Source organism: Nothobranchius furzeri, chromosome 5, assembly GCF_043380555.1.
Source record: "Nothobranchius furzeri strain GRZ-AD chromosome 5, NfurGRZ-RIMD1, whole genome shotgun sequence".
NCBI lineage: Eukaryota > Metazoa > Chordata > Actinopteri > Cyprinodontiformes > Nothobranchiidae > Nothobranchius > Nothobranchius furzeri.
The window spans coordinates 70,684,584-70,708,074 of record NC_091745.1 but is presented as its reverse complement, the minus strand read 5'-3'; the positions used below and the strand labels follow the sequence as shown (position 1 = coordinate 70,708,074).

Below are 23,491 nucleotides of genomic sequence, written 5' to 3'. Positions count from 1 at the left end.
ATGAAAACTACAGATATTTTTATGAAGCCGTAAATTCAACTCCAAGTGGATTTGAGCTATTTTTCTTTTTTAAATTGCGCTTAGATCTTTTTTTTTCTGTTTTCCGGCAAACGCCCGAACGTTACCATGACAACATAAACAGCTATTTCTGTACATAAAGGCGTCAGGATGATTGAATTAGACGATTCTCTCTTGAAATATGACGATCCCGTTTTGGTTAAGAGGACAGCCTCAAGCTCAACCAAAGTAAGTCGGACAAACCCTAAAGGTGTGGATTGAAGGGGTACCATTAACGGAAGTTGTTGGAAGAAACACAGAGCAAAGAGATCCAGACTTTTTGTGCCCTACATTTTATTTATTTATTTCTACTCTGTACGGAAAAGGGAATAGAGCCACTGACAAGGGAAAAAACAACAACTGCTGCCCATCTCACAAACCAGAGCGGAAAAAAGCACATCGGCTTAAATTATACAGATGGGAAATAACGCCAGTTAATTACTTAAGTGTTGTTTGTGTGCTTGTTGTTCAGTAGCTAATGCTATAATTAATATAATCTGGCTTTTTTCATAAACCCCACACACTGTGCGTGATGCGCTTTTGGCAAGGCCGGATTATAATATGGGCAAACTGGGCACAGGCCCAGGGGCCCACAGCCACAAGGGGGCCCACGCAAGCAGCAGTCTTTTTTTTTGTGTGTGTGCAGCAGTCTCACTCGCCCCCACTGTCCCACAGATTGACAACATTTTTGTTAGTACAGACAGAAGAGAAGACAGGAGTGCTGTGAGGAAGAGAGACAGAAAAAGAGGAGAAAAGAGAGAGGACAGAGGAAGAAAGACACATGAGTGAGGCACAACAGGAAAATCATCAGGCATGAGTGTTAAGGGCTCAACACACGGGAGGCGACATCACCTCTCCTCCATTCATTTTCAATGAGACATGCGCGACAAAGCGATAATCGGGGGTCTCTCTCCTACTAAGCGAAACGCGAAAAACGTGCGTGTGAAATTTTGCACTCGTGCACGTGTCGTGCACGGACGACCCAGCGACGCGATCCCAGAAAGTTGAAACATTTTCAACTTTTCATCGCTGTCGCTCAGACGAGGACCAATCAACGGAGGTTTCATTCACTGACCAATGAGCGGACAGGATGCTCTATACACCTCCGAGCAAACATGAAGGAGAAGTTGATTATTATTATGTTTTATAGTAAAATCACAAGTAAGATTTCACATAACTCTAGCAACAACTTGTGAAACATCATATCTACCGCTTTATTAACTCTGAACTGCTTAAATAACCTTAATTACCTCCAACCTGACACAGCCAAACAAAACAACGGAAGTTTCGATTTCGCCATGGAACAGAACGCGTAGACGGCTTTGCCGCTGGCCGCAGATCGCCTCCCGTGTGACAGGTCATAAAAGCGACAGCGACAAATTTCACTGATCGCGGTCGTTTGTCGCCTCCCGTGTGTCGAGCCCATTAGTGATTAGGTTATATAACTATTTTGACCTGGAGGTAAATGCTTTTGTATCAACATAAGTAAGCGATTTTTAATTTTGACAATGTTATGAAATGTCTAAAAAGTGCTTCTGGGTAACACTAATGTTGGGGGAGGCCGGGTGGGTTGGGTGGCCCTAAGCACATTGTGCCCAGGGGCCCCTGCAATGATAATCCGGCCCTGGCGTTTGGGGAGCACAGGCGCTAGTTTAGCGTGAGAGCTTGGAGGTGAAGTGTGAGTGCATGTGAAGAGGGTCAAATGCGTGTGTTGGCAGCCCTGTTTACCCTCCTCTGTTAAATAAATGCAAACTAAAAGTTTATGTCTAATAAAGTTTTTCACATTTGAATGTTTAATATAAAGCACATGTCATACCAGGGTCGCCATTTAAGACTGAGCCCTCAGCAGTCTATTGACTCTGCTCCAACTCCACCACCACCCAGATCAACATCCACCTCATTCCAGGCCAAGCAGGAAAACGGCATCCTGATCACCTTTCCACCAAGGTACAGACTTCCTCTAACGGGGTGGTTCCTCGAGAGCCGCCCACATTGATTACAAACTTTATACGGAGTTCTGATTGATACTGGGTACAATGTCGGGATTTTGCAAGTGTAGTGTTTACAAATCTTGGTAATAGCCACATTTTGGTAGCCTGGCAAGCCAGACTAAATAAATGTATTATTTTGTCTGGCCATGCTCCATTGACGGCTCTCGGTTGTGGGGCGGGTTCTACCGTTGTCTTTCAAATGATCTCCGCATTCCACTGGACAATGAATGTGACATACTCTTGTTTCACTCTGTTGCATCATCCCACCCACCAGGCATATAGAGTGCCCTGATTGGCCCACAAAGCGGATAAAGCTCTGTGATTTGTTCACTAAGCAGATAGAGCACTATGATTGGCCCACCATTATGGACCAATCACAGCTCTTTATGTGTTTGAACCCCCTCTAGAGAGCTGTGATTGGCTAGCCAGAGTCCTAGTAGGAGCTGCTGAGGTTCCAATAGAGCTCCGGACCCCACGTGACTCTCAGTTAGTGGACGCCATTTTGGCATGCAAAAAAGGTAAACAAACACAGATGTAACCATGAACATGAACGGGATCCGCTTGGATTTTACTTCGTCGGAGTTTACTTCACACTTTAAAACAGAAGAAATCGTTTTATATAGTCAGACATTAAATAGACTAAACATCTCCGACCCTTACCGTGCCCCTGGGATACTTTTTAAAAACGCCAGAAACTGTCGGAGCAGACTTCTTTGCAAAGCAAGAATTTGGTCTAGTTGACTAGGCTAACATTTTGGGGGTTCCCCCTGCAATTTCTTGTGACCCCCCTTGGGGGTTGTGGACCCCAGATTGGGAACCACTACTTCAGGCTGCCTAACCTCTCATAATGCAGGAAATGGGACAATGGGAATCAGCTGTGGGTGCAGCAGGTATCCAGGGCTCCCTCTGGCAGGGCAGATGTTCAGCAGCTGGTGAAACTTCTGGACACAAAGCTGCAGCAGAGACAAGCCAAACCCACGGGAATCTGTCCTCTTCGCAGAGAGCTTTATTCTCAGTGTTTTGGTAAGGAGAAGCATAGATCACAGCTGGAGTTGAATGGTTATCATCTTAACTCTACTGCCCTTTTCTCCATTTTTTAAGATGAAGTCATCAGACAGGTAGACAACAACTGTGCTGTGAGGGCTCTGCTGCTGGCAGAAGTTAGATATGAGATGAATAGGATTATTGCCATCTACAAGGTGCAGTACGAGGACGGCCTTGCTTTTGGGATAAGGAAGGCTCTGCAGGCTGAGGATGAAGAAAACGATATGGAACAAAGAGTAAGGACGTACCGTTATTACGCACGAGGACAAGCCACGTTTTTAAAATGGCTGTTCATTGATTCACTAAAGTTTAGGAAACAGTTAAGCTGCACTTTGGTTTTTCATCCAGCAAAGAGTGCAATTTATTTAGTTTACGAAAGAGACTTGTGCCTTACAACTGCTTTTGTTAAAATCACAACCACAGATTTCAGAGCTGGAGGAGGAGATCGAGACCCGGAGAAAGCTACTTAACAAAGAAAAAGCTCATAATGATGAAAATAAACAGAGACAGGCTGATGAGACACGAGTGGAACAACAGAACCTCAGTGAAGAGATCCAGTGTTTGAAGGAGATCCATCAACAATACCAGGTAATGCTGTTTAAAGACAGACCGGGAGATGGAACCATTCACTGTTTGGTGGATAATTTAAAATTTATTTTGTTTTTGTCTTTTTTAGGCGCTGCTGGAAAGTCTACTGACACCAAAGTAAAAACTGGAGGCATCGTGTCTGTTTTACCAGCTCCTATAAAAAAAGCTACCCCCCACCCCCCCACCCCCACCCACCCACCCACCCATTTCATCATCAATACAAGCTTCTGCCCACATTTCATTTTATTTTTGTAAGAAGTATATTTCAAACATGAACATCAAGGAAGTGAAGCACTTGCGAAAGATGGAAACAGTTCTGGGTTGGAAAGAAACAAAATGACCGAGACACCGAGTCAAGCTGAGGCACCCGACAAAAACTATTCAATATTCAGCTTTTCTGGTTTTGTCAAATCAATAAAATGTGTGTATTTGGTTAATTTTAAAATTGTGTGTGTAAGTTCAGCCTAGTGCTTTGATCTTTTAGCCCTCTGACCCTCTGTGACGGTCGCTGGGATTTTTCTGTTCTTATTCTTGTTCTTAACGTTATGCGTTTCATAGTAACGCGAGCCAACTTTCTTCACTCTGTTCGCCCGCTCCAACGCTCTTTTCTGTGGAGAAAAACAAAAAACAAAGACAAGCTTTTCAGCATTAAATAATCAGAAGACGTTTATAGTCCAACTCAGGCAGACAAACCTGTTTAGATGTAAGTCTGGGAGCCTCCGTGGACTCTTCATCCTTAGCTTTTCTCTTCTTGCTCTTCTGGTTTACATCTAGATTTGAAGACACATGAATAAACTCAACTGACAGAAGCTTTCCTCCACATCAAATCTCATAACCAGAAATGGACGAACCTGCTGATGGACTCCCTCGCTTCTGTGCTTGTTTACCAGCTCCTTGTTTTGCCTTCAAGTTGGTGAACACCTTATCAGAGAGCGCCTTAGGTATTCTGTTCAAGAGATAATAACGCCACTGAGCAATCTACTCATTCTGAAATATTCTGTCAAACTAAACGGGACTGACCCGGCCGTTCCGCTGGATGCATAAGCAGCTGCGTAGTAGTGATGTAATAATGATGAGTTTGTTGTGATGAAATGTTTAGAAAGAGACGCAGCTTTATCTCAGATATTAGCTTGAATACTTTAATAAACCACTGCTAATGACAAATTGCTGATCTGACTCTTTAATGCAGCAGAAATGTTAGATTATGAAATTATCTCATCACGTGTTTCTCCTCCAGCGTCCTTAAATCTTCTGGTGCCCAGATCCATTTACTGGAGTTTGTTTTAAACGAGTGAGGCTGTAGCATACTGGTGGCCGTTTCTTACCAGAAATAGTACTTATGTTAGTAATATTACTGGTGGTGTTTACTCTGAACTCAACTCCAAAACAAAACAAAAAAACACGCCCAGCCTCGGGAAAAATCTATAAAGGTAAATCTGCTAAAGTCCCTGACTGAAAACTCTTATTTAGTGGTGATTTTGTTCTGGTTGATGAACTTTAAGGTCAAAACCGCCGCGAGACGTTGTAGCGACAGCACTCACACTCACTCCGAGTGCCGCTCTGCCTCATCGTCTGCAGCGTGCTGTCTCTGACTGTGATTGGTCAAATGACATGTGACTAACACACTGGAACAAAGATTGTATGTGAACAGGAATCCCCTCTCCTTTCTCTGATTGATTTCCAAAAGAGTGACTGAAACCAAACATAAGACCCCCTCCCCCCTTAAAGAAAGAAAAAAACTCTGGATCTACACGATTCACGTCAACGCTACATTTGGCTTCTAAAACGGCGATTTTTGCTGAAAAGCGACAAGTTTGCAGGTATGGTAATTGGAGCGTTTTACCCACAAGCGCAGTGACACGTCCCTACCCACAGGTGGCATTCACAGGGTATCTGCAGGTTTAGGGGAGCCAAATTTAAGACATTTTAAGACCCTTTTTAAGGCCACTTTGACCAAATTTAAGCTATTTTTAAAATTAAATTTAAGCTATAATTTCCAGCTATTGCCTGGAACCGGTGCTAACCACGTCGCGAACGTGGGATCAACCATCCAGTTACCATTAACCTTCCCCATGGCTCAAGCTCCCACTAGCTTAACCAGCTAATGTGCTCATCTAAACATAGCCCCCTTTCACAACCAGCTGAATGTGTACGGTTCCGCTTACACCAACATCACACACAAAAAATCCTGCACTAACTAGAAATTCATGAAAATTTTATAGAAATAAAAGAATCTTGTTTATTGGGTCTTTGTTAATTTAAGACCTTTGGAAACTGTATTTAAGGATTATTTGTCATTTTTAAGGATTTTTAAGGCCTTAAATTTGGAAAAGCTAATTTAAGACTTTTAAGGACCCGCGGATACCCTGGTTTCAAGACAGTCTCGCAAGATCACAAAATCACCAAAGAATTGAAAAAACTTTGCGTGATTTCTGTAGCTTACGAGATGACACGCAGATTTAAACGTATCCAAAAAGGTCCGTGGGACTTTGGCTACAACGGTCTCACGGGTGATGACAGACGAATTTTTTTAACAAGTTAAGCAGCTGGAAATCTTTTATTTTTCCAAGTTTCTGGATGTTTGACACTGCTCTTGTGTTTGAATGGACACATTAGCAAGTAAAATGTAGACTCCAAAACGCGCCGCTTCACAGCTGGTAGAAAAAACACCCATCCACCTTTGAAGCGGCTGACTCCTGCAGACTACGCTTCACCGACGCGTCCAGTGGAAAGGCTCGGTTAAGCAAATTTAAAAGCTGTCGTCTGCTGGACAAGACATGCGTGTTAGAAACTGACCTCTGACGAGCTAAAACGCCACTCCTGAATCGGTGTGCACAGATCACCTCCTTTGCACCGCCTGCCATCTTACTGCCAGATCAACTAAAGAGGGGTGGTGTGCAGACTGACACGTAGGATAACATAAGAACTCACCGAATTGCAGAGAAGCGCTTGGATTTAGCTTGGTCCAGGAACTGCTTATACTTGGCGATTTTCTCATCAAGCTCCCGTATGACCTCTCGTGAACTCTTTTTGACTTGTGCTCTATCAGTCTGAGAAGTCACAGCCTCAGAGACCCCCTCCTCTTCATCAGCTGGCTTTGCGATGGCTTCATCTTCCTCTCCATCACCTTCGTCAGCATCAGAGCCAGAGAAGTCGGACACGTCCAGGTCAGGCATGTCCACTGGAATCAGGTCTTCCTCGCTGAACTCCGGAGCTACGTTGATCTTGCCAAAGTTTTGTCGGACGTTAGCGAGGATCTTCTGGACCTGCTCTTTCTGTCTCTGCTGCTGTTCTGACTGTTCCTCAGAGACGGTGTCCAGATTTTCTGGCTGCTCTTCCTGCACCTTCTCCACTACAGCAGTAGGTGCTTCAACTGGCAACGGTTTTCCATCCTAAAGAAGTCCGATACAAAAGAATCAAATAAAAGCAACAGGCTGCTGATGAGACCAAATACACATTAAAGTTTTAACTCCGTTAACTCTTACTTCTTCTTCTCCCTCAGGACCCGGCGGCTTCACAAAAAAGGGAATTCGTCCCCTCTGCCAGTCATTTAACACCATTTTGGAGACCGTGCTGAGATCAGGCTCACCCCTCTGCATGACACAAACAAAACAATGTTTCTGTTAATAAATGCATGCTGCACACATAAATAACAAACACACACACTGCATTAAAACAGATTCAGCACTAAACCAAACTGAAATCTTGCACAACGAGACACAGAAAATGAAAAAACCAATGGGCGACCTTGAGAAGTTTGCCCGTGCGAAACGCCAGCTTCTCCAGGAAGTCTTGAGCAGATGTCCATGCAGGGACACGGTAGGTCTTCTGAATGTACTCGGGCTTGGCTCGCTCCAGCACCGCCCCTATATGGTCCTCTGGGTTCTTGATCTTCTCCACCTGAACCTTTGTGACAAAGAGGAAAAAAAAATTAAATCTACAATAACTTCGTTGTGAGTTACAGCGACTACAGTGATCCTCTGAATTAGGGGTCAGATTTATCGGTCTGGCCAACCCGAAATGGTGCAAGTACTCAAAAAGGCCCGCTACTCTTGTAGAGCTTGTAGTTAAAGTTGAAGTTGAAGTCCAGTCAGTTGTCACACACACAGATGTGTGTGCGAAATTTGTTCTTCACATTTGACCCCCCCGGGGGGAGCGGTGAGCTGCAGACACAGCTGCACTTGGGAACCATTTGGTGGTTTAACCCCCCAATCCAACCCTTAATGCTGAGTGTCCTGCAGGGAGGCATTGGGTCCCATTTTTTCTAAGTCTTTAGTATGACCCGACCAGGAATCGAACCCTGATCTCCCAGTCTCAGGGCGGACACTCTACCACTAGGCCGCTGAGCTGGGTAACTCATGCTGATTGGTTGCAACTCAGTAGGAAATGGCCTCAGCAGATGTCGCCAAACAATTTTTGCAAATTCGGAACTGCTGGTGAAGAAGAATGTAACGTAAATAAACAATATTCACTCTGCTTTTAAATCGCCGTGGCCTCAGTGGCCTAGTGGTAGAGTGTCTGCCCTGAGATCGGGAGATCAGGGGTTCGATTCCTGGTCGGGTCATACCAAAGACTTTGAAAAAAATGGGACCCAATGCCTCCCTGCTTGACACGCAGCATTAAGGGGTTGGATTGGGGGGTTAAACCACCAAATAGTTCCCGAGCGCGGCTTGTCTGCAGCTCACCGCTCCCCCAGGGGATGGGTCAAATGCGGAGAATAAATTTCACCACACACCTGTGTGTGTGACGACTAAATGGGACTTAAAAAAAAAAAACAGCAGAAACCCCCCAGAAAAATTTAATTAACAACAGAAAACGGCGCTTCTTCTGGTCACTGAACGCTTTTAACGTCACGCAGCCACTCTTCCATCCTCCGACCGGATGAAATTATGACGCACGTTGACAGAAAAAGACTGCTGAATTTGCGGTGGCCTCTAGCAGGAATGAATGTCTTGTAAGAGCTCAGGTGCGACAGTTTCTGCGTGGAGAATTCAGCCAGGGGAGAAAGTAACGTCAGACGGCAGGATCTGAGTCTTATTTCCTGATATTTGGACATCTCGCCTCGGACTGTATAACAGCAACGCAACTCCACCACTGATTTGCAACGTGGATGCTTATATGCACAAATATCACAAGCCTGGTGGAATACTGCTGTGTGGTGGCATTGCTAATGCTAACGGTTAGCTTCTACTAGTCGAGGCATTCTCTGCTGTTTCCTGGATGCTAAACCAACAATGGCCTTCCCCATCGTGAGTCAAGATGGGTGAGTCCAAACTCAGAGAGACCGATCATTTTCAAAAATAATAAATAAACAATGGTTTCTCGGCGAAGGCTCTTTAATGGTATTAATGTTCGTGGATGTCTTGTGGTGCTGGGGCCGGCGAGATTTCTGTGGCTTACTCGGAGACGACAGCTGAAAGTACCGAGCCATCACATCTCTTGGCCACTTTTCTCCCTCCCAGAAATGTCCTAGAACTCCTTCAGTGGGAACGGCTTGAGTTGAACAAAAGACCTGGCAGTTCTGGCTTGCTTTTAGCACCCCCTAGTGTCCGTTTAGTAAAACCAGAAGCAAAAGTTATCTCCTAGCTGGGGCTGGGTGATATTAGCCCAGCCTGCCAGGCTTGTCCCCTGTCTGTTCTACACAGAGGATGAGTCTGGATACTGAGCGCCCAGTGAGGGGCGGGACTAGCCAGCTCAAAAATAACCAATCAGTAAAAAGGCGGAAATGACAACTGCATCGCGCTATACTGTAGTTTTTTAGCTGTAGTCAAAGATGGAGTCTGGTGATGGCACAAACAAATTTCTTTACAAGAAAGGCTTTTAGCGCTTCATCTTATGGTTTTAAAGACACGTCCAAGTGGGATCCTCACTGTAACGTACCAAAAGGGCCAATTTTCACCTAGACATTGATCAACATAATAACCTTTCATCTACAGAAATAAATCCAATTTCTATTTGGCCTTCCAGAACCAGAAGGTTCTGCTTAGTGTGTGTTGACATTCCATCAAGACAAAACATTCAAACATTCTCACCCAAGGTTCTTACGCTCTCTGTGTGAACGCCAGACATCAACATTCTTCACTCTGAATGAGTGAAGACTCCATGATTTTACAGTTATAAGTTAAATAATCATATGTGATGAATGAACAAGAAGGCGTGGCTTTCTCAGGGATGTCTTGGTAAAGCCTTCCAGTCATGGCACATTCTGATTTGCCAGAATACGCCAGAAATTATAAATAATGAGTTTATTAAAACGAGAATTACTTCCCGAGTAATTCAGATTCCAGCTGACCCCCCGATTCGGCCAAATCGGGAAAGAAGCCTCTTCTGAAACAAATGTGTTTGGCCTTAAGTCAAAACCTTTCTGCAACGCTGCAAGTGATTAAAGACACAACAGCTCTTTTCAGAGCTACTTGAACTCAGACATCCACCTTGGACACCTAATCTGCAGACCCCGGGTTGCATCTCATGGCTGGGGAAGCTGAGCTCAGAGGAAGCTACTAATCTCGGAGTCTTTTGGTTTCGACGTCCGGTGACCTCACCACTCAACCACACCCCTCTGGACCACCAGGAGCAACTCATACAAGGGTATCGTAAGCCTGCATACTGGTGTCCGATGAGGTTTATAAATAAACAATTCTCTAGTTTATAACAAACAACAAATTCTTTTACACCGAGATTTAACAATTTCTCTCAGATACAAAGAACGGTTGCTACAACATCTAGCTTCCATCACAACACCTCAAATCCACCACACCACATCTCCTTATTCATATCTTGTCATCTATCATTAGTTTAGGAAAAAGAATGAAACTCATTTTATGAACTATATACTGACTCTGTCTGAATTAATACGAAGTGTGTTTATGGTCCCTGAACAAGCAAAGAACCCTAGAATCTTCCGATTAAACATTCAAAGATCAATCAGATAGATATTTCATATTTGTATGGAATATCACATCTTATTGGTCGTAATTAATATGTATTAATTGCTACATCACTAAATAAAACAAATAAGCTGTGTTCATGACCTAAAACATGCAAGAAATGTGCTGGAAGCAGACCGCAGCACCAGGCATGTAATTTTTTCTAAGTCCACAAGTGGCGGCCAGTCTGAAGTTGCAGATGCGTAGGGGGCAGCGGGGGTATGAGTACCATTGCAATAACCCTGTAAAAAGGGTTATTTCAGCACATATTGGCTCAAGAAAATTATTTTTAAAAAAAAAGAAAAAGTTGCTAAGTATCCCGATGCTGGATGGACCATGTCTCCTGTAAAGTATTTTCTTCCACTGAAACGAAATCCCTCATGACTGCACCGTTCTTTAAACACCTGGAGAATTGTTCTAAAATGATTAAATACGGGGGTTAGTCGAGACGTCAACACTAGATCAATGAGACTTACCACTCCTTTCAGGACAATGTCAGATTCGCTGTCCTCAGATGGGTAGACTACACCGGGACAATCAATCAGAAAGATGCGCCTCATCAAAGTGATGTACTGCCACACCTAGAGTCAGGAGAAAGGTATTAACCATTGGTGGTGCAAGTATGATGCAAGAAAAGGAAATAATAATAAAACTTTAGAGAAAACCAGGAGTGTCTCTCCTTCATTTTAAGGTTTTTGTCTAGTTGGACTTTTTTTGTCAATTGTAAATATTTGCATACAAAAACAAAAAAATCAAAAATAGAGTATTTTGTCTCTTTCAGGGTATCTGCAGGTTTAAGGGAGCCAAATTTAAGACCTTTTAAGACCTTTTCTTAAGGCCACTTTGACCAAATTGAAGCTATTTTTTAAAATAAATTTAAGCTATAATTTCCAGTAGGGATGTCCCGATCACATGCTAGGAAATCGGCCCCGATCACGTGGTTTCAGACTGATCGGGACTCGGGCTTTACTTCCCGATCCGGACTGGGATACTGGGCTCAAATTACAGGAGAGCAACTTGGTTCTCCTTAAAGGTCGTCAGGCTCCCCTGATGTCCTTAACTTACACACCCAGAAGGAGCACAACAAAGATCCAGTTTCTACCTATTTTATATTATTTATATGGACTCAGTGTAGCGGGGATTCTTTAGAGCAGAGATGCAGAGAGCAGCAGGCAGACCGCTGATTATTCATGAACTCCAGCTGCGTTCTGCACACGGCCACAGTAACATTTTCTAAGTTTCGAAGTGGCGTCACCCAAAAATATATAATTAATACACAGTCATTCGTGTCCGTTCATTTTCTCTCTGGTAAGTTCTGTCTGTATTCGAGCATGACGTGTGGACGTGCCCCCGCTGCAGCACTCGTCGCTGGAGCTGCCAGGCAGCGCGGCGCACACTCCGCTTTTTTTGCGGTCAATAGATTAATTTGATCTGCTGGTTAAAAAGTTACTTGTGAGGTGAATACGAAGGAAGCAGGCAGGAGTGTTTCTGGAGGACTGGGAGATGCAGGAAGATCAGAGACAGACAGGACAGGAAGACAGGAAAATAAAAACCAAGAAAACAAAACAAAGTTCTAACAAAATAAAATCTAGGTAGATTGATCCCACTAAATGTTTTTACCTGTATAAACCAATAATTTATCAGCATGTAGTATTTATATAGTTGTTACAATTCAGATCATCTTCAAAACTCCGTCCCATGCCCAGGGACGTATCTAAGCCTTTTGGGGGCCGAGGCAAAATACCCTGCCAGGTATTTTAGGTTGAAGTTGAAGTGCTATCTGTTTTTATATTAGACTTTTTATATTTGCAATAAAGTCCAAAAGTGAAGAATTTATGTTATTTATTACTTGATTGTTCAAGCTACCTCACAGAAGTGATCTGTTGTTAAAAATTAAAATAAAAAGGTAATTAAATAAAAGTCATTAGTATTTACTGACTCATCGTCTATACCTTTCCCACCATTTCAATACAAAATAAGACAAACACAATTTATAAAATTAATTTAAAAGCAAAGTCAATTTCTATTTTGGATTTCAGGTTCTTTGTCTCTTGGGACAACTGGACTGTACCTTAGTCTCTCCTGCGATAGGCGCCACATTGCACACCTTCTTGGACCGCAGAGTGTTGATGACTGAGCTCTTTCCCACATTTGGATAGCCAATAAAACCCACACTTATCTGTTTCTTGTCTGTGTGAAGCTGAAAAAGACAAGAAAGAAAACCTCTGCATTGTTTTGTGACAAATGACTTGATTGACCCCAAAATTCCACCATCGCCGCTCCGGCACGAACTCCGCAGCAAAAACGGTCCCGTTGTAGTCAATCAGAGCAATTCCACTACTGCGGTCGTGCGGCGCACTGCGCCGCCCTCCGTTCCGTCATCCGGCAAAAATAGGATCGATTCTATTTTTGCCGGACGCCGGAGCACCTCCGCAGTAAATGGACAGAAATCACAACCACCCAACAGGAAAGGGAGCAAGCACAGCTTCCGTTATTTCACAATAAATCGATAACAAAAAGCGTTTTTTGTTTCAAATGCACAGGTTTAACAACTTTTAACAACGCGGTTGAACTTTAAATGCACAAAAATAAGCCATAAATACCGTTTCCACTATCAACGTAGTCACACTTTGTTGATTCAAACACTGCTGATCTCTCAACACAAATGATGGGCGGATTAAACGGTTCTTTTCGATGCTTCTCCCACACAACGGGTGTTTGGATCTAACTTCCGCGTTTATTGCTCGGACTGTATCACAAGATCTCAAAAATCCCGCGCATGCCTGTTTGCGCAACTCAGGTCTCCGCACCGGAGCGGAGCCGTTGTAGAGCGGGTACAGTATAATCTGAGTTCGGAAGCGAGCGGCAGCGGAGGGCGGGGGCGGAGATAGTGGAATTTTGGGGTTAAGAGCTGTAATTTTAGATTGGTCCCCTGTTGTCATCACAATAACAACATAGATGTTATTACTCATGAACTTAAAACACAAGAGCAGACCGGTGCAGCAAACTGGAATGTGATATTTTAAAGATGAAGCTGTCATCTTGATAGAATACAGAAGAAAGCCTCATCATTCAACACAAACCACATCATTCTTCAAACCCGCTGGAAGCAGAGTTCAGGTGGAGCAGCTGACAGAGAAACTGATTGCTGCTTATTGATAAATGTGAGTAATGATGGAGAGAAAAAGTGAAAATGTTTCACAGATTTACTCAACTGCTTCAAAAGCAGGAGAGAAAAACTAAAGCAGATGAATATAAATGCAAATAGTTCATAAAAAGCAACCTGAATAACTTTATGGAAAGAAAGAACATTTCCTTAGGATTAAAGTATAATAATGCTCGTGTGAAGAGACCGTGAAGGGTTCTCGTGAGAGATTGTTGTCTGAATTTTATCAACTATTTGATGTGTCAATCAACAATATACTTCACTGCAACTGGTTTGAGCAACGCAGGTGAGATTAGGGGGCGGTGCTTCTGACCTATCGGCCAACAGCTGATGCAGCAGAGGGGGTACCCCATTACCTGTTGGACTAGAAAGATCTTGCAGCTAATAAGAGGATGCTAATGAAGGTTATTGTGGCATCCAGAATTGGTCAGTTCTTCATCTACAGTTTGACCTCTTCAGTATCCGGTCTTAAGGAGTCGGAGCTGCGTCAGCTTTATTCTGAAGGAACCGTTTGCGGTCAGCTGTAGCGTGCGATGGGAGAAGAGTTGTCCTCCGATGGCCAGTCCAGAGTTCAGCTCAACTGACGCACGAGGAAGTGAGTTCTGTTTTAATAATCGCCATATTTTGACTTACTGACAAATCAGAATTTGACACGTAAAGGGGGTTTGTCAACAAACCTCAGAAACCACACCTTGCATCAGATACAGGAGCTCTATTTGTGGACCAGAAAGCAATGTGTCATGAGATTACTGCAACCTTGTCATCGTCATGTGTGTGAGTGTGTGAGCTGTCAGTAGATGAATGATTCACTTGTTAAATCAAACTTTACTGATCACAACATAAAAATATTCATTTCAACTTCAGTAATTTAAGCACAGATTAATCAAAACGTCGTTATTATTCTTCAGCCATTATTGTTCATTCAACCATATGATTATTTACGTATTTCATTACATCATCCAGTATTCGTTATAGCGGTTCATTCTTATAAAAGTTCATTCTTCTTGTTCTGCGAAGCAAAGCAGATAAAGAGGAAACTTGAGAGGGACCTTGGTCAAGCAACAGTATCCTTCTTGCAGATTAAAGGCTCCAGTTAAGACTTACGTCTCCATATGACCGGATACTGAAGAGGTCAAACCGTAGATGAAAAACTGACCATTTCTGGACGCTACATGATGGCGAGTGGAATCTAAAGGAAATGTGGACGTTTTAGTGGTGTTAAATTATTTAATGTAGACTGGAGGTTAATTACTTTATTGGACCCTTGTGGACCAAGATAGTTCTGTTGTGTCGGTGATAAGAAGCTTCGAAAAGTGAGTTACATATTACCTAGAAATTGCAGAGTTGGTGTGTCTAGTTACTGGGGATGTAAGAAAATCTCCATATGGCAATATATCGCAATACTTTTTTCCTGCAATATTATATAAATTTTCAACAGCCATGTTTTGAATTTTCGGAAGAATTTACATGCAAACACTTGTGTATTTTCTTTTATTTTTGGTGCAATTCAGGCACCAATCGCTAGGTGGCAGCAGTGCACACTGGGTTTTGTTTCCACCACTGAAATGTAAATCCCTCAATTATGGTTCAGATACCTCATGTTAAAAATGTTACGTATCAGTTTGGACTGTTTATTGAATTTTCCTACAATAAATTCAGGTTAAAAAACTAAAACAAAAGCTAATACCGCCTGGCTGAATGTATCGCAGTATATCGTGATATGAATTGTACTGTTAGAATTAGTACACATCCATACTAGTTACAGTTGTATCCTTGTTTGGGTAAGTGACAAGAATCCTAAAGAGTGGTTTGACCTGCACGTAGGTAATGTCCGACCCACAAGGCTAATTCATAGGCATGAAAGACGCCTCTAGAAGAACAATCGGTGAAGGGCTCAGCCTACTGGCAGAGGGCAATTAAATCCCCAACCTTAGGATACTGAGCCACTCTCAAAAGCTTAACTCAACATGTTTTTCCCTAAAATCCACAAAATAAAAAGCAACTGAAGGAGGCTAGTGATGACAAACAAAGAGTAAGAAGTTTGGGGAAAACAGGACACTGACTTCATCTTAGAGCAAGAAAATGTACCCAGAATAAGCCAATTTGCACAAATTACCCACATTTTAAACTTGGTTTTGCCCACATAAGGTGGATTACAAATTTTAGATTATTATTTGTGGCGAGTAAAACGCTTTACTGGAATCCAAGCAGGTCGAAATAACCATCTCTCCTATAACATAGATGTGTTTCTGTTTTAGTTCAATCACAGGTCACTCACTTTCTGGCTAGAGGTTTAAACTGAGACCAAAGTGATCAAGATTTTACCAAATAACTTTATATGTGACCTCTCACTCTATGGCACGATCTTAAAATATCAGTTAGCACTGTCTGCTCCTCAAACATGAATTTTAGTTGCTTAGTTGGAGAATTCACTGATTTAAAGGCATTTGTCACATTTTCTTTAGGTGATTATCTGCAGTGGCCATTTTAGATTGGGTCAACTCCAAAAGAGGTGTACAGCCAATAATGACTTTGAGAGTAGTCAGCAGGTGACGGTGACTCAAAACAGAACCAAAAGGGTCAATTCTCTGGATTTTTTCCTGTCACTATATTCTTGAAGTTTGTTTTTGCTTAAGACATGATTAGCTCTTAGACGGGGTTTACCTTCCCAAACTGCCTCAGGAGCTGGATGAGGGAGCCTTTACCAAAAGAGTTAGTCAGACTGGCGTGGAAAGCTAGAGTCGGATACTCTTGGGACAAAACAGCTACCCAACGTTTCTGGTTCAAAAGTAAAAAGAGGAGAGGCAAATGGTTACAACTTCATCATATTTATGGATATCTACAGGATGAATTCAGTTAGTTCCAGTCCAACCCCAGCAAACATCTCACCGTGACCCAGGTGGGGATGAGGTCACACTTGTTCAACACAAAGATCAAATGTTTCCAGGGTTTCTCCTTCTTCAGATAAGTCTCGATGCTCTTGGAGCGCGTTCCCATGGGATCCCGAGCATCCAGCACTTGGATGACGACATCAGACGAGTCAATCACCTGTTAATGATAGGGATGTGAGAGAACACTGATGTACCGGAACTTCACAATATTTTGTGAGGAGCTGTTACGTTTAAAAGCTGTTTATCAATTTTTTCATTGAGAACTTATGTGCAAACAATTCCACCTCCCACTGCTAGGTGGCAGCAGTTTTTATCGTCCTTCAGTCTTGTGGAACAACGAGATCTCGCAACAACGATGGATGTGTGTTCCTGGAAGGGTCTGGCCTGAGTTTTACAATTAAATTCAATCTTGAAAATTGCAAATATCGCCTGGCTTTTAGTATCGCAAAATATTTTATCGTCTTGCCAATACATGCTCCTAATTAAGAATAACAGTAAACAAGAATGATGAAACAGTCCATCCATACAACCCCAACCCACCAACATGACCATTACTGTCCACCATTAAACATAACAGCTGACTTTCTTTTACGTGTGAAACAGCACAACAATGCGTCCCAAGTGTGATACACACATAATTACGTGCATTTGGCCCAGCTACCTCCGCTGTGTTAGCATTAGCATGCTAAATGCTTACTTTTCGCACACGCTGTGGGGTTATTGTGTAGCAGTGAAATGGGTCCCGGCTGAAACACTTTCCCACTGTGAATGTTTCAGACGTTGTCTAGGCTATTCACCAAAATATATGATATGTAGCGTACGGAATGACCAAGCGTATGAAATTTTCATATAATAAATTGGTGTACTGCACAGGCCTAGCTACGATTGATTACTGGGACTCTTGGCCCTATTCCCAATTTTGACTATTTTGAAAGGGACAAATCATTAAAGGAGGATAAAAACAATCTCCTTGTAGTAGGGATGTGAGAAAATAATGATATGGCAATCTATCGTGATTTTTTTCCAGCGACATATCGATATTCAAAAGCCGTGTATCTAATTTTTGGAAGAATTTTCATGCAAACATTTGTGTATTTTCTTTTGTATTGGCGCAATTCAGACACCGTCTGCTAGTTAGCAGCAGTGTGCAATGGGTTTTGTTTCCACCATTGAGATGTTTATCCCTCAATTATGGTTCAGATACCTCATGCTAAACATGTTAGGTATCAGTTTGGACTGATTATTGAACTTTCCTACAATAAATTCAGTCAAAAAAAAATCTCTAATATCGTCTGACTGAATGCATCTCAATATATCGTGCTATATTGTATCGTTTACCCTGTATTTTATCGCCAGAATTTCACCAATACACATCCCTACCTTGTAGAGTTCTCCCCAGATCCTCTTGGACTGACCCTTCTTGAAAATCTCCTCGCGGACTTCGTCCCTGTTGCAGAACCATGATTAAAAAATAATCATCTTCAAACCTTAAAATTGGAGACTCCCAACAACTCCTGAGCACTTACCGGACCCCTGAGTCTTCTGTCACCAAGTCTTTGTCTTTGTCGGCGTCGTAGCTCAGAGCCGAGGCCTCGGCTCTCTCCAACAGGTCCTTCACATCCTCAACCACGAGACTGGGCCGTTTCCTCTGAGCCTTGGGTCCAAATGTGGTCTCGAAACCTTCCGTGTCTAAAATGTGTACCTTTGAATTCTGTACAAAAAAAAAAAAAAAAAAAGAAATAAGACTAAACTGCATTTTACAAGTTTCTCTACACAGTCCAGTGCAGGAGACATATCTAATAGTACAGAAATTTGATCAACAATGCTGTAGTTACCGTATTTTCCGGACTATAAGTCACCCCGGAGTACAAGTTATACCAGCCATAAAATGTACAATGAAGAAGAAAAAAGCATCTATAAGTCGCATTTTTGGGGAAAATTTTATTATTTTTCTTACAAAATCTGAGACCAAGCATTTTACATTGCAAGACAAGTACCGGTAAGTAAGTAAGTAAGTAAAAGTTTATTTTTAGAGCGCCTTTCACAGATATAAATCACAAAGCGCTGTACAACATGATAAAGATCAGGGCAAATACCTCTAACCAATAAAAAAAAATCAGAAAAACAATAGCAGTGATAAAATAGAAAATAAAATCATGAGTATAAACAAAGTGAAGGTGTGAACCCGAACAATAACAATGACAGAATAAACAACCAGGGCGCAGCGGCGCACCACGGTCTCCAGCAGAGGATGGCGGTGTTTCAAACCCTCCCAGCGGGACAGGGGAGCTCATTCCTGGGTCGGAGCCGGCCCGCAGCAGCTCGCCACAGGCGCCAGCAGGTGATGGCGGAGCAGAGGAGCTGAAACCTGGACCGGAGCCGGCCCGCAGCAGCGCGGTTTACATAATTTGGTATATAAGTCACTTTGGTATACAAGTCGCAGGACCAGCCGGACTATGAAAAAAAGTGCGACTTATAGTCCGGAAAATACGGTATGTGCATTAAGCTAAAGATGGAATTAAGTCACAGTGATGGCTGCAGAGTTCTATCCACAGCAAACTGATGTCAAATCAGAGTAAATTCTGGCTTTCCTGAATTAGAACCAGCTTGGATAAAGTCACAGTGATTAAGGGACATACAGGGTACGGTAAACCGAGCACCCAAAAATGCAACAATAGGGCCAGAGACAGAGCTAGAACTGTGCTAATTAAGTGTTCCACTGATCTTAAAACTAAAGCCATACTTCTGTTGCAACAGAGGGTTACAGGTTACAGGGTTCAACAACAGCAACACCTTGAGGCAGGAATCCAAACTAATTCCCCCCACACAGAATTACAGAACCCATAAACAGGTTAGTGTACCCTTCATTTTTACAAGATGTTTCTTTTCATGAAAAAAATGACAGCACATGGCAAAAGAACCAAGACAGCTTTGGTTTAAATAGATGAGACAAAGAAGGCTGGCAACAAAAGAAGTGTCTAATAAAATGCCAGAAGTAAATGATGATTAAAGACAGCCATAAGTTCATCTCACCTCATAAAATGCAATGAAACGAGTTCATGAAAATGCACCGAAAACAACTCGGAATGCTTGATAGGAGCCAGAATGTCAAACATTAGAAACGGGATAAAGCTTCCTGTGCCAAAACCGGTAAAATAAATGACACCCCCTTTGGACAAGCTTACCTGTACCAGCTAGCAGAATGATACCAGAACGGAAAAAGAAAGAGAGGATGCCGTTTAAGGGATGAAGGGTTTATAGTTTGTTTATACTCACGTGGGCTTTGACTCGGTCATGTAAAAGAGACATGGGCAGTTTGCTTTGCCTCATCACCACACGGTATGGATCCTTCTGGACGGCTCCCATCTCATCCTGGAACTTCTGTAGGGATGACTGTTTGATCACTCGGGTATTAACTGGAGAAAAATACAATTTCCTGCTATTAATCACATTCATTAGCCTAGAAATCTGGTCAACGACAAACACTTTACTCTACAGGTTAATCTAGCCACCACTGTATCCTCAGCAGGCCCAACACATTTTAGTTCAGGGCAATCGCAGCCCTCAATGTTTGTAGAAGGACATTGGTTAAGTTTAGCACCAGAGCAGCCACGGAGAAAAACTACAAAGATGGCTCAGGAATATTGGACGTTTGAAACAGCATTGGCATCAACTCCGGATGGTTTAGACTTGGGCTGTTCTTTGAGACATAAGCAGATAGAGGTACCATACTTTAGTTCTTTTCTTTTAAAACAAAGGACACATTTGCTTTATCTTCTTCTTCTACAGGGTATGACGGACTGCCCGATTGACTAATGGGCCATTCCCATCTGTACCGGGTCGGCCCGGGCCGGGTAGCCCCAGTCGGCCCCAGCCTGGCCCGGTTGATTCCACACATCCTTGCCTTAAGTCCATGTGGGCTGATTCTACCCACCAATCAGGGGCTTGCTCTAGTGGAAGGTGCGAATTTGCTGTCAGCAGTGGGTGTGTTGGCCCTGGTCGGCCTGAAGCAGACCCCCTCGAGAAGAGGGCTGAGTATGAGCCTTGGTTGGCCCGGAAAAATACCAGGCCACCCAGATATATAAACAACCTACGCTACCCGGCCCGGTCCGACCCGGTACAGATGGGAATGGCCCATTACTTTCATAGAAATGAATACTTCGTGTTATTTGTTGCTCTCATTGGTTCCAACGCTGTCCAATTGCATGCAAACGCAGTCTGAAAGGCAACCAAAGATTCCTTCCCACACTTTGAGCTCTGTCTATGGGTCGTAGCTGACATGTCTTATTACTAAAGATCATATGTAGGCTAAACGGTTTATTTTACCTAGTTGTACTCAGCTGCCTGTGACACTTTCCTTTTAAGTAGCTTCTTAAATGTTCTTTACTATTAACTAGGGATGCACCAATAAGATTTCTTTGGGCAGATATTACCAATATTAATATCACTTTTATGGCTGATAACCGATATTTATTGGACTGATACTGATACAATAAAAATGGCTAACATCGGCCGATACCTCGATATGATGAGAAAGTTTCAAGGAAACACCAGATCAAATACTGGGAAAGAATGTTCTGTAAGCTTTAGAGGAGAAATGTGACAAAGACGCGATCACAGACCAAATCAGGCCACGTGATGAGACGTTTTACAAATCACACCACAACACCGTAGGCAACAGTAAGAACTTATACTCACCAAACCATTTGATGTTCGGTTCAACCCTCGCTACTGTCCCTGGAGCTACAGTGGACTGGAACTGTAACGGTTTGATGACTTTTCCATGTTTGTTACTGTTGAATGAAGCACAGGATCAGTAGCTATATTTAACTCAAGAATGCCCCAGAAATGTTGTTCTAGTATGTTATTTATTACCATCTTTGCTTCTGTCTGTACATGTTCAGACGCTTGACGGTGGCTCGATCCCTCATGTTGCTCCCTCCAGCACCCTTGGGTCGATCTGCAGAATCCATTCAGTAGAGCTGATTTGTAATTATGTTGTATGCATTAAACATGCACTGGACTTTTCAACAAAATCCATCTTTAGGGGAAATTGTAATGTTATTTATTATTGAACCATCAAGCTCCTCCATATCTGTGTGAACTTGTCCATTACTACAATCCGCCGCGTGCTCTCAGGTCCGAAGATAAGCTCCTTCTAGCTGTTCCGAATGCACGTTTAAAAAGCTGTGGAGAAAGGGCTTTCTCTGTCTGTGCACCCAAGCTGTGGAACGCATTACCACTACTAGTGAGGCAAGCACCAACAGCTAGCATTTTTAAATCACGCTTGAAAACTCACTACTTCAACCTAGTGTATACCACATAATTATGAACCTCACTTACAACTACATTGTTTAAAAATGGAATGCACAATATCAACTTCCGTATTATTGGGGTTATTTTTAAAATGTTTTCTTATTTTTTATATTCTCCCTGTGTTTTATTGATTTTTAACTGCTAGTTCTAAGAATTTTGTTGTTTTTTCTTTTTATCTTTTATCTCTGTTCTACATGACTGTCTGACGCCGGTTTAATTAACTAACATTTTTAGTGTACAGCGCCTTGTTTGGTTGTAATGCCTTGTTGAATGCGCTTTATAAATAAAATGGTATGGTATTGTGTAACTGCGTGGCAACTTTTAAGTGACATCATCAGACTCAAGGAACAAGTTTGGCATATTTTATCTTATAGATTTTGCATCTACAATCTTAATCTGACTTCGGCAAATTTTGGGTTTGTTTAATTTACTCTTAAAAGCCTAAACCAGTGTAGACATCCTCACACTGATGTTACGTTGAAATATGTTCCCCATCAAAAATTGAACCTCCATCTGTCTAGATTTCCAGCCTTTGGGACGCATGGATAAAGCAAAAAGACACAATTTTAAATGTAAGGGAACAAAAATCTGAGGATGAGTATTTCATTAAGTAAATAATTAAAGCGTCTGTGCTGTCTCTACTGAACACAGGGGGAAAGATGTCAACAAGATGTTCCCGGTGCAACAATAGATAAAAAATAACTCGAAAACTAAATTATAATCTTCTCTTTTATCAGTTTTCTTAAAATACGGTCACTTAAAACAATATCGTTTGCGGGGAAAACGCCACGAAGCCTGTGGAAAAACACTGTTTTTGACCGGGGAACAGATTTTGGTGTAACACCAGCTAGCATTTTAGCATTGAGTGTAAACAAACTGTGAAGCTCACCGGGGTTGGAGCTGGACGACGATGGGTTTATCGTGCTCTTTCCCTTAAACCGAGCCTTCACCATGTTGGCCGCTTTTCTGGCAAAGCCCCCTAAAAACAGAAACACCCGGAGAGCTGAAAGACAAGTGTAAAGTCGAAGGTTTGTTGTTTTATCCTCCTCAGCTCAGATGTTCAGAGCCGCACGTGTCCTCACGGTGAAACAGGAAGACGTCATCACAGGAGGAACGGAACCAATCAGAAAGCTTCCGGAACTTCAAGGGAGAAGTGCTGAACAAATAAGTTATTCGGTTTTAAATATAAATTTGAAAGTCATTAAAATTATAACAGTTAGATTTACTAAGTAATCACGATTCTACATTGAGACAGTTTTGTATGACTTACAGTATTATGTTCCTCCACAAGAGGGCGCTAGTCCATTAGATCAGGACTTCTGAGCTTGAACTTTTAAGTTAGCACAGAATATTGATAATAATAGAAGAGAAGAAGAAAATATCATTTCTATAGCGCCTCTCAAGATAAAAATCACGAGGCGCTTCACAAAAACAAAAAATGTTAAAATATAAAAAAGCATTTAGAAAATGTATATATATATATATATATATATAAATAAAATGAGCAAAAAA

At 42.3% G+C, this 23,491-nt stretch overlaps 2 protein-coding genes across 3 annotated transcripts; one reads left to right on the top strand and one right to left on the bottom strand.

Annotated features, from left to right (window-relative positions):
• The first annotated feature begins 67 nt into the window (after window positions 1–67).
• dnali1 (dynein, axonemal, light intermediate chain 1) lies at window positions 68–3,935 on the top strand. Of its 2 annotated transcripts, XM_015950066.3 has the most exons (6): window positions 71–246; window positions 1,877–2,004; window positions 2,902–3,071; window positions 3,150–3,328; window positions 3,516–3,680; window positions 3,769–3,862. In XM_015950066.3, exons 1-6 carry the CDS (start codon window positions 169–171, stop codon window positions 3,799–3,801), a joined length of 753 nt encoding a protein of 250 aa, XP_015805552.3. In that variant the 5' UTR covers window positions 71–168; the 3' UTR covers window positions 3,802–3,862. The 2 variants fall into 2 exon arrangements, with proteins under 2 accessions (XP_070407180.1, XP_015805552.3); XM_070551079.1 differs by having other exon boundaries at window positions 68–246; window positions 3,516–3,935.
• On the bottom strand, window positions 3,906–23,075 carry gnl2 (G protein nucleolar 2). Its single transcript, XM_015950064.3, has 16 exons — window positions 22,869–23,075; window positions 21,539–21,623; window positions 21,362–21,456; window positions 19,940–20,079; window positions 18,190–18,374; window positions 18,044–18,110; window positions 16,662–16,820; window positions 16,437–16,550; window positions 12,678–12,806; window positions 11,083–11,187; window positions 7,428–7,586; window positions 7,166–7,273; window positions 6,612–7,072; window positions 4,532–4,626; window positions 4,374–4,450; window positions 3,906–4,288 (listed from the first exon to the last, which is right to left on the bottom strand). The coding sequence occupies exons 1-16, from the start codon at window positions 22,930–22,932 to the stop codon at window positions 4,145–4,147; spliced, it is 2,187 nt and encodes a 728-aa protein (XP_015805550.3). The 5' UTR covers window positions 22,933–23,075; the 3' UTR covers window positions 3,906–4,144.
• Between the last annotated feature and the right edge of the window lie 416 nt (window positions 23,076–23,491).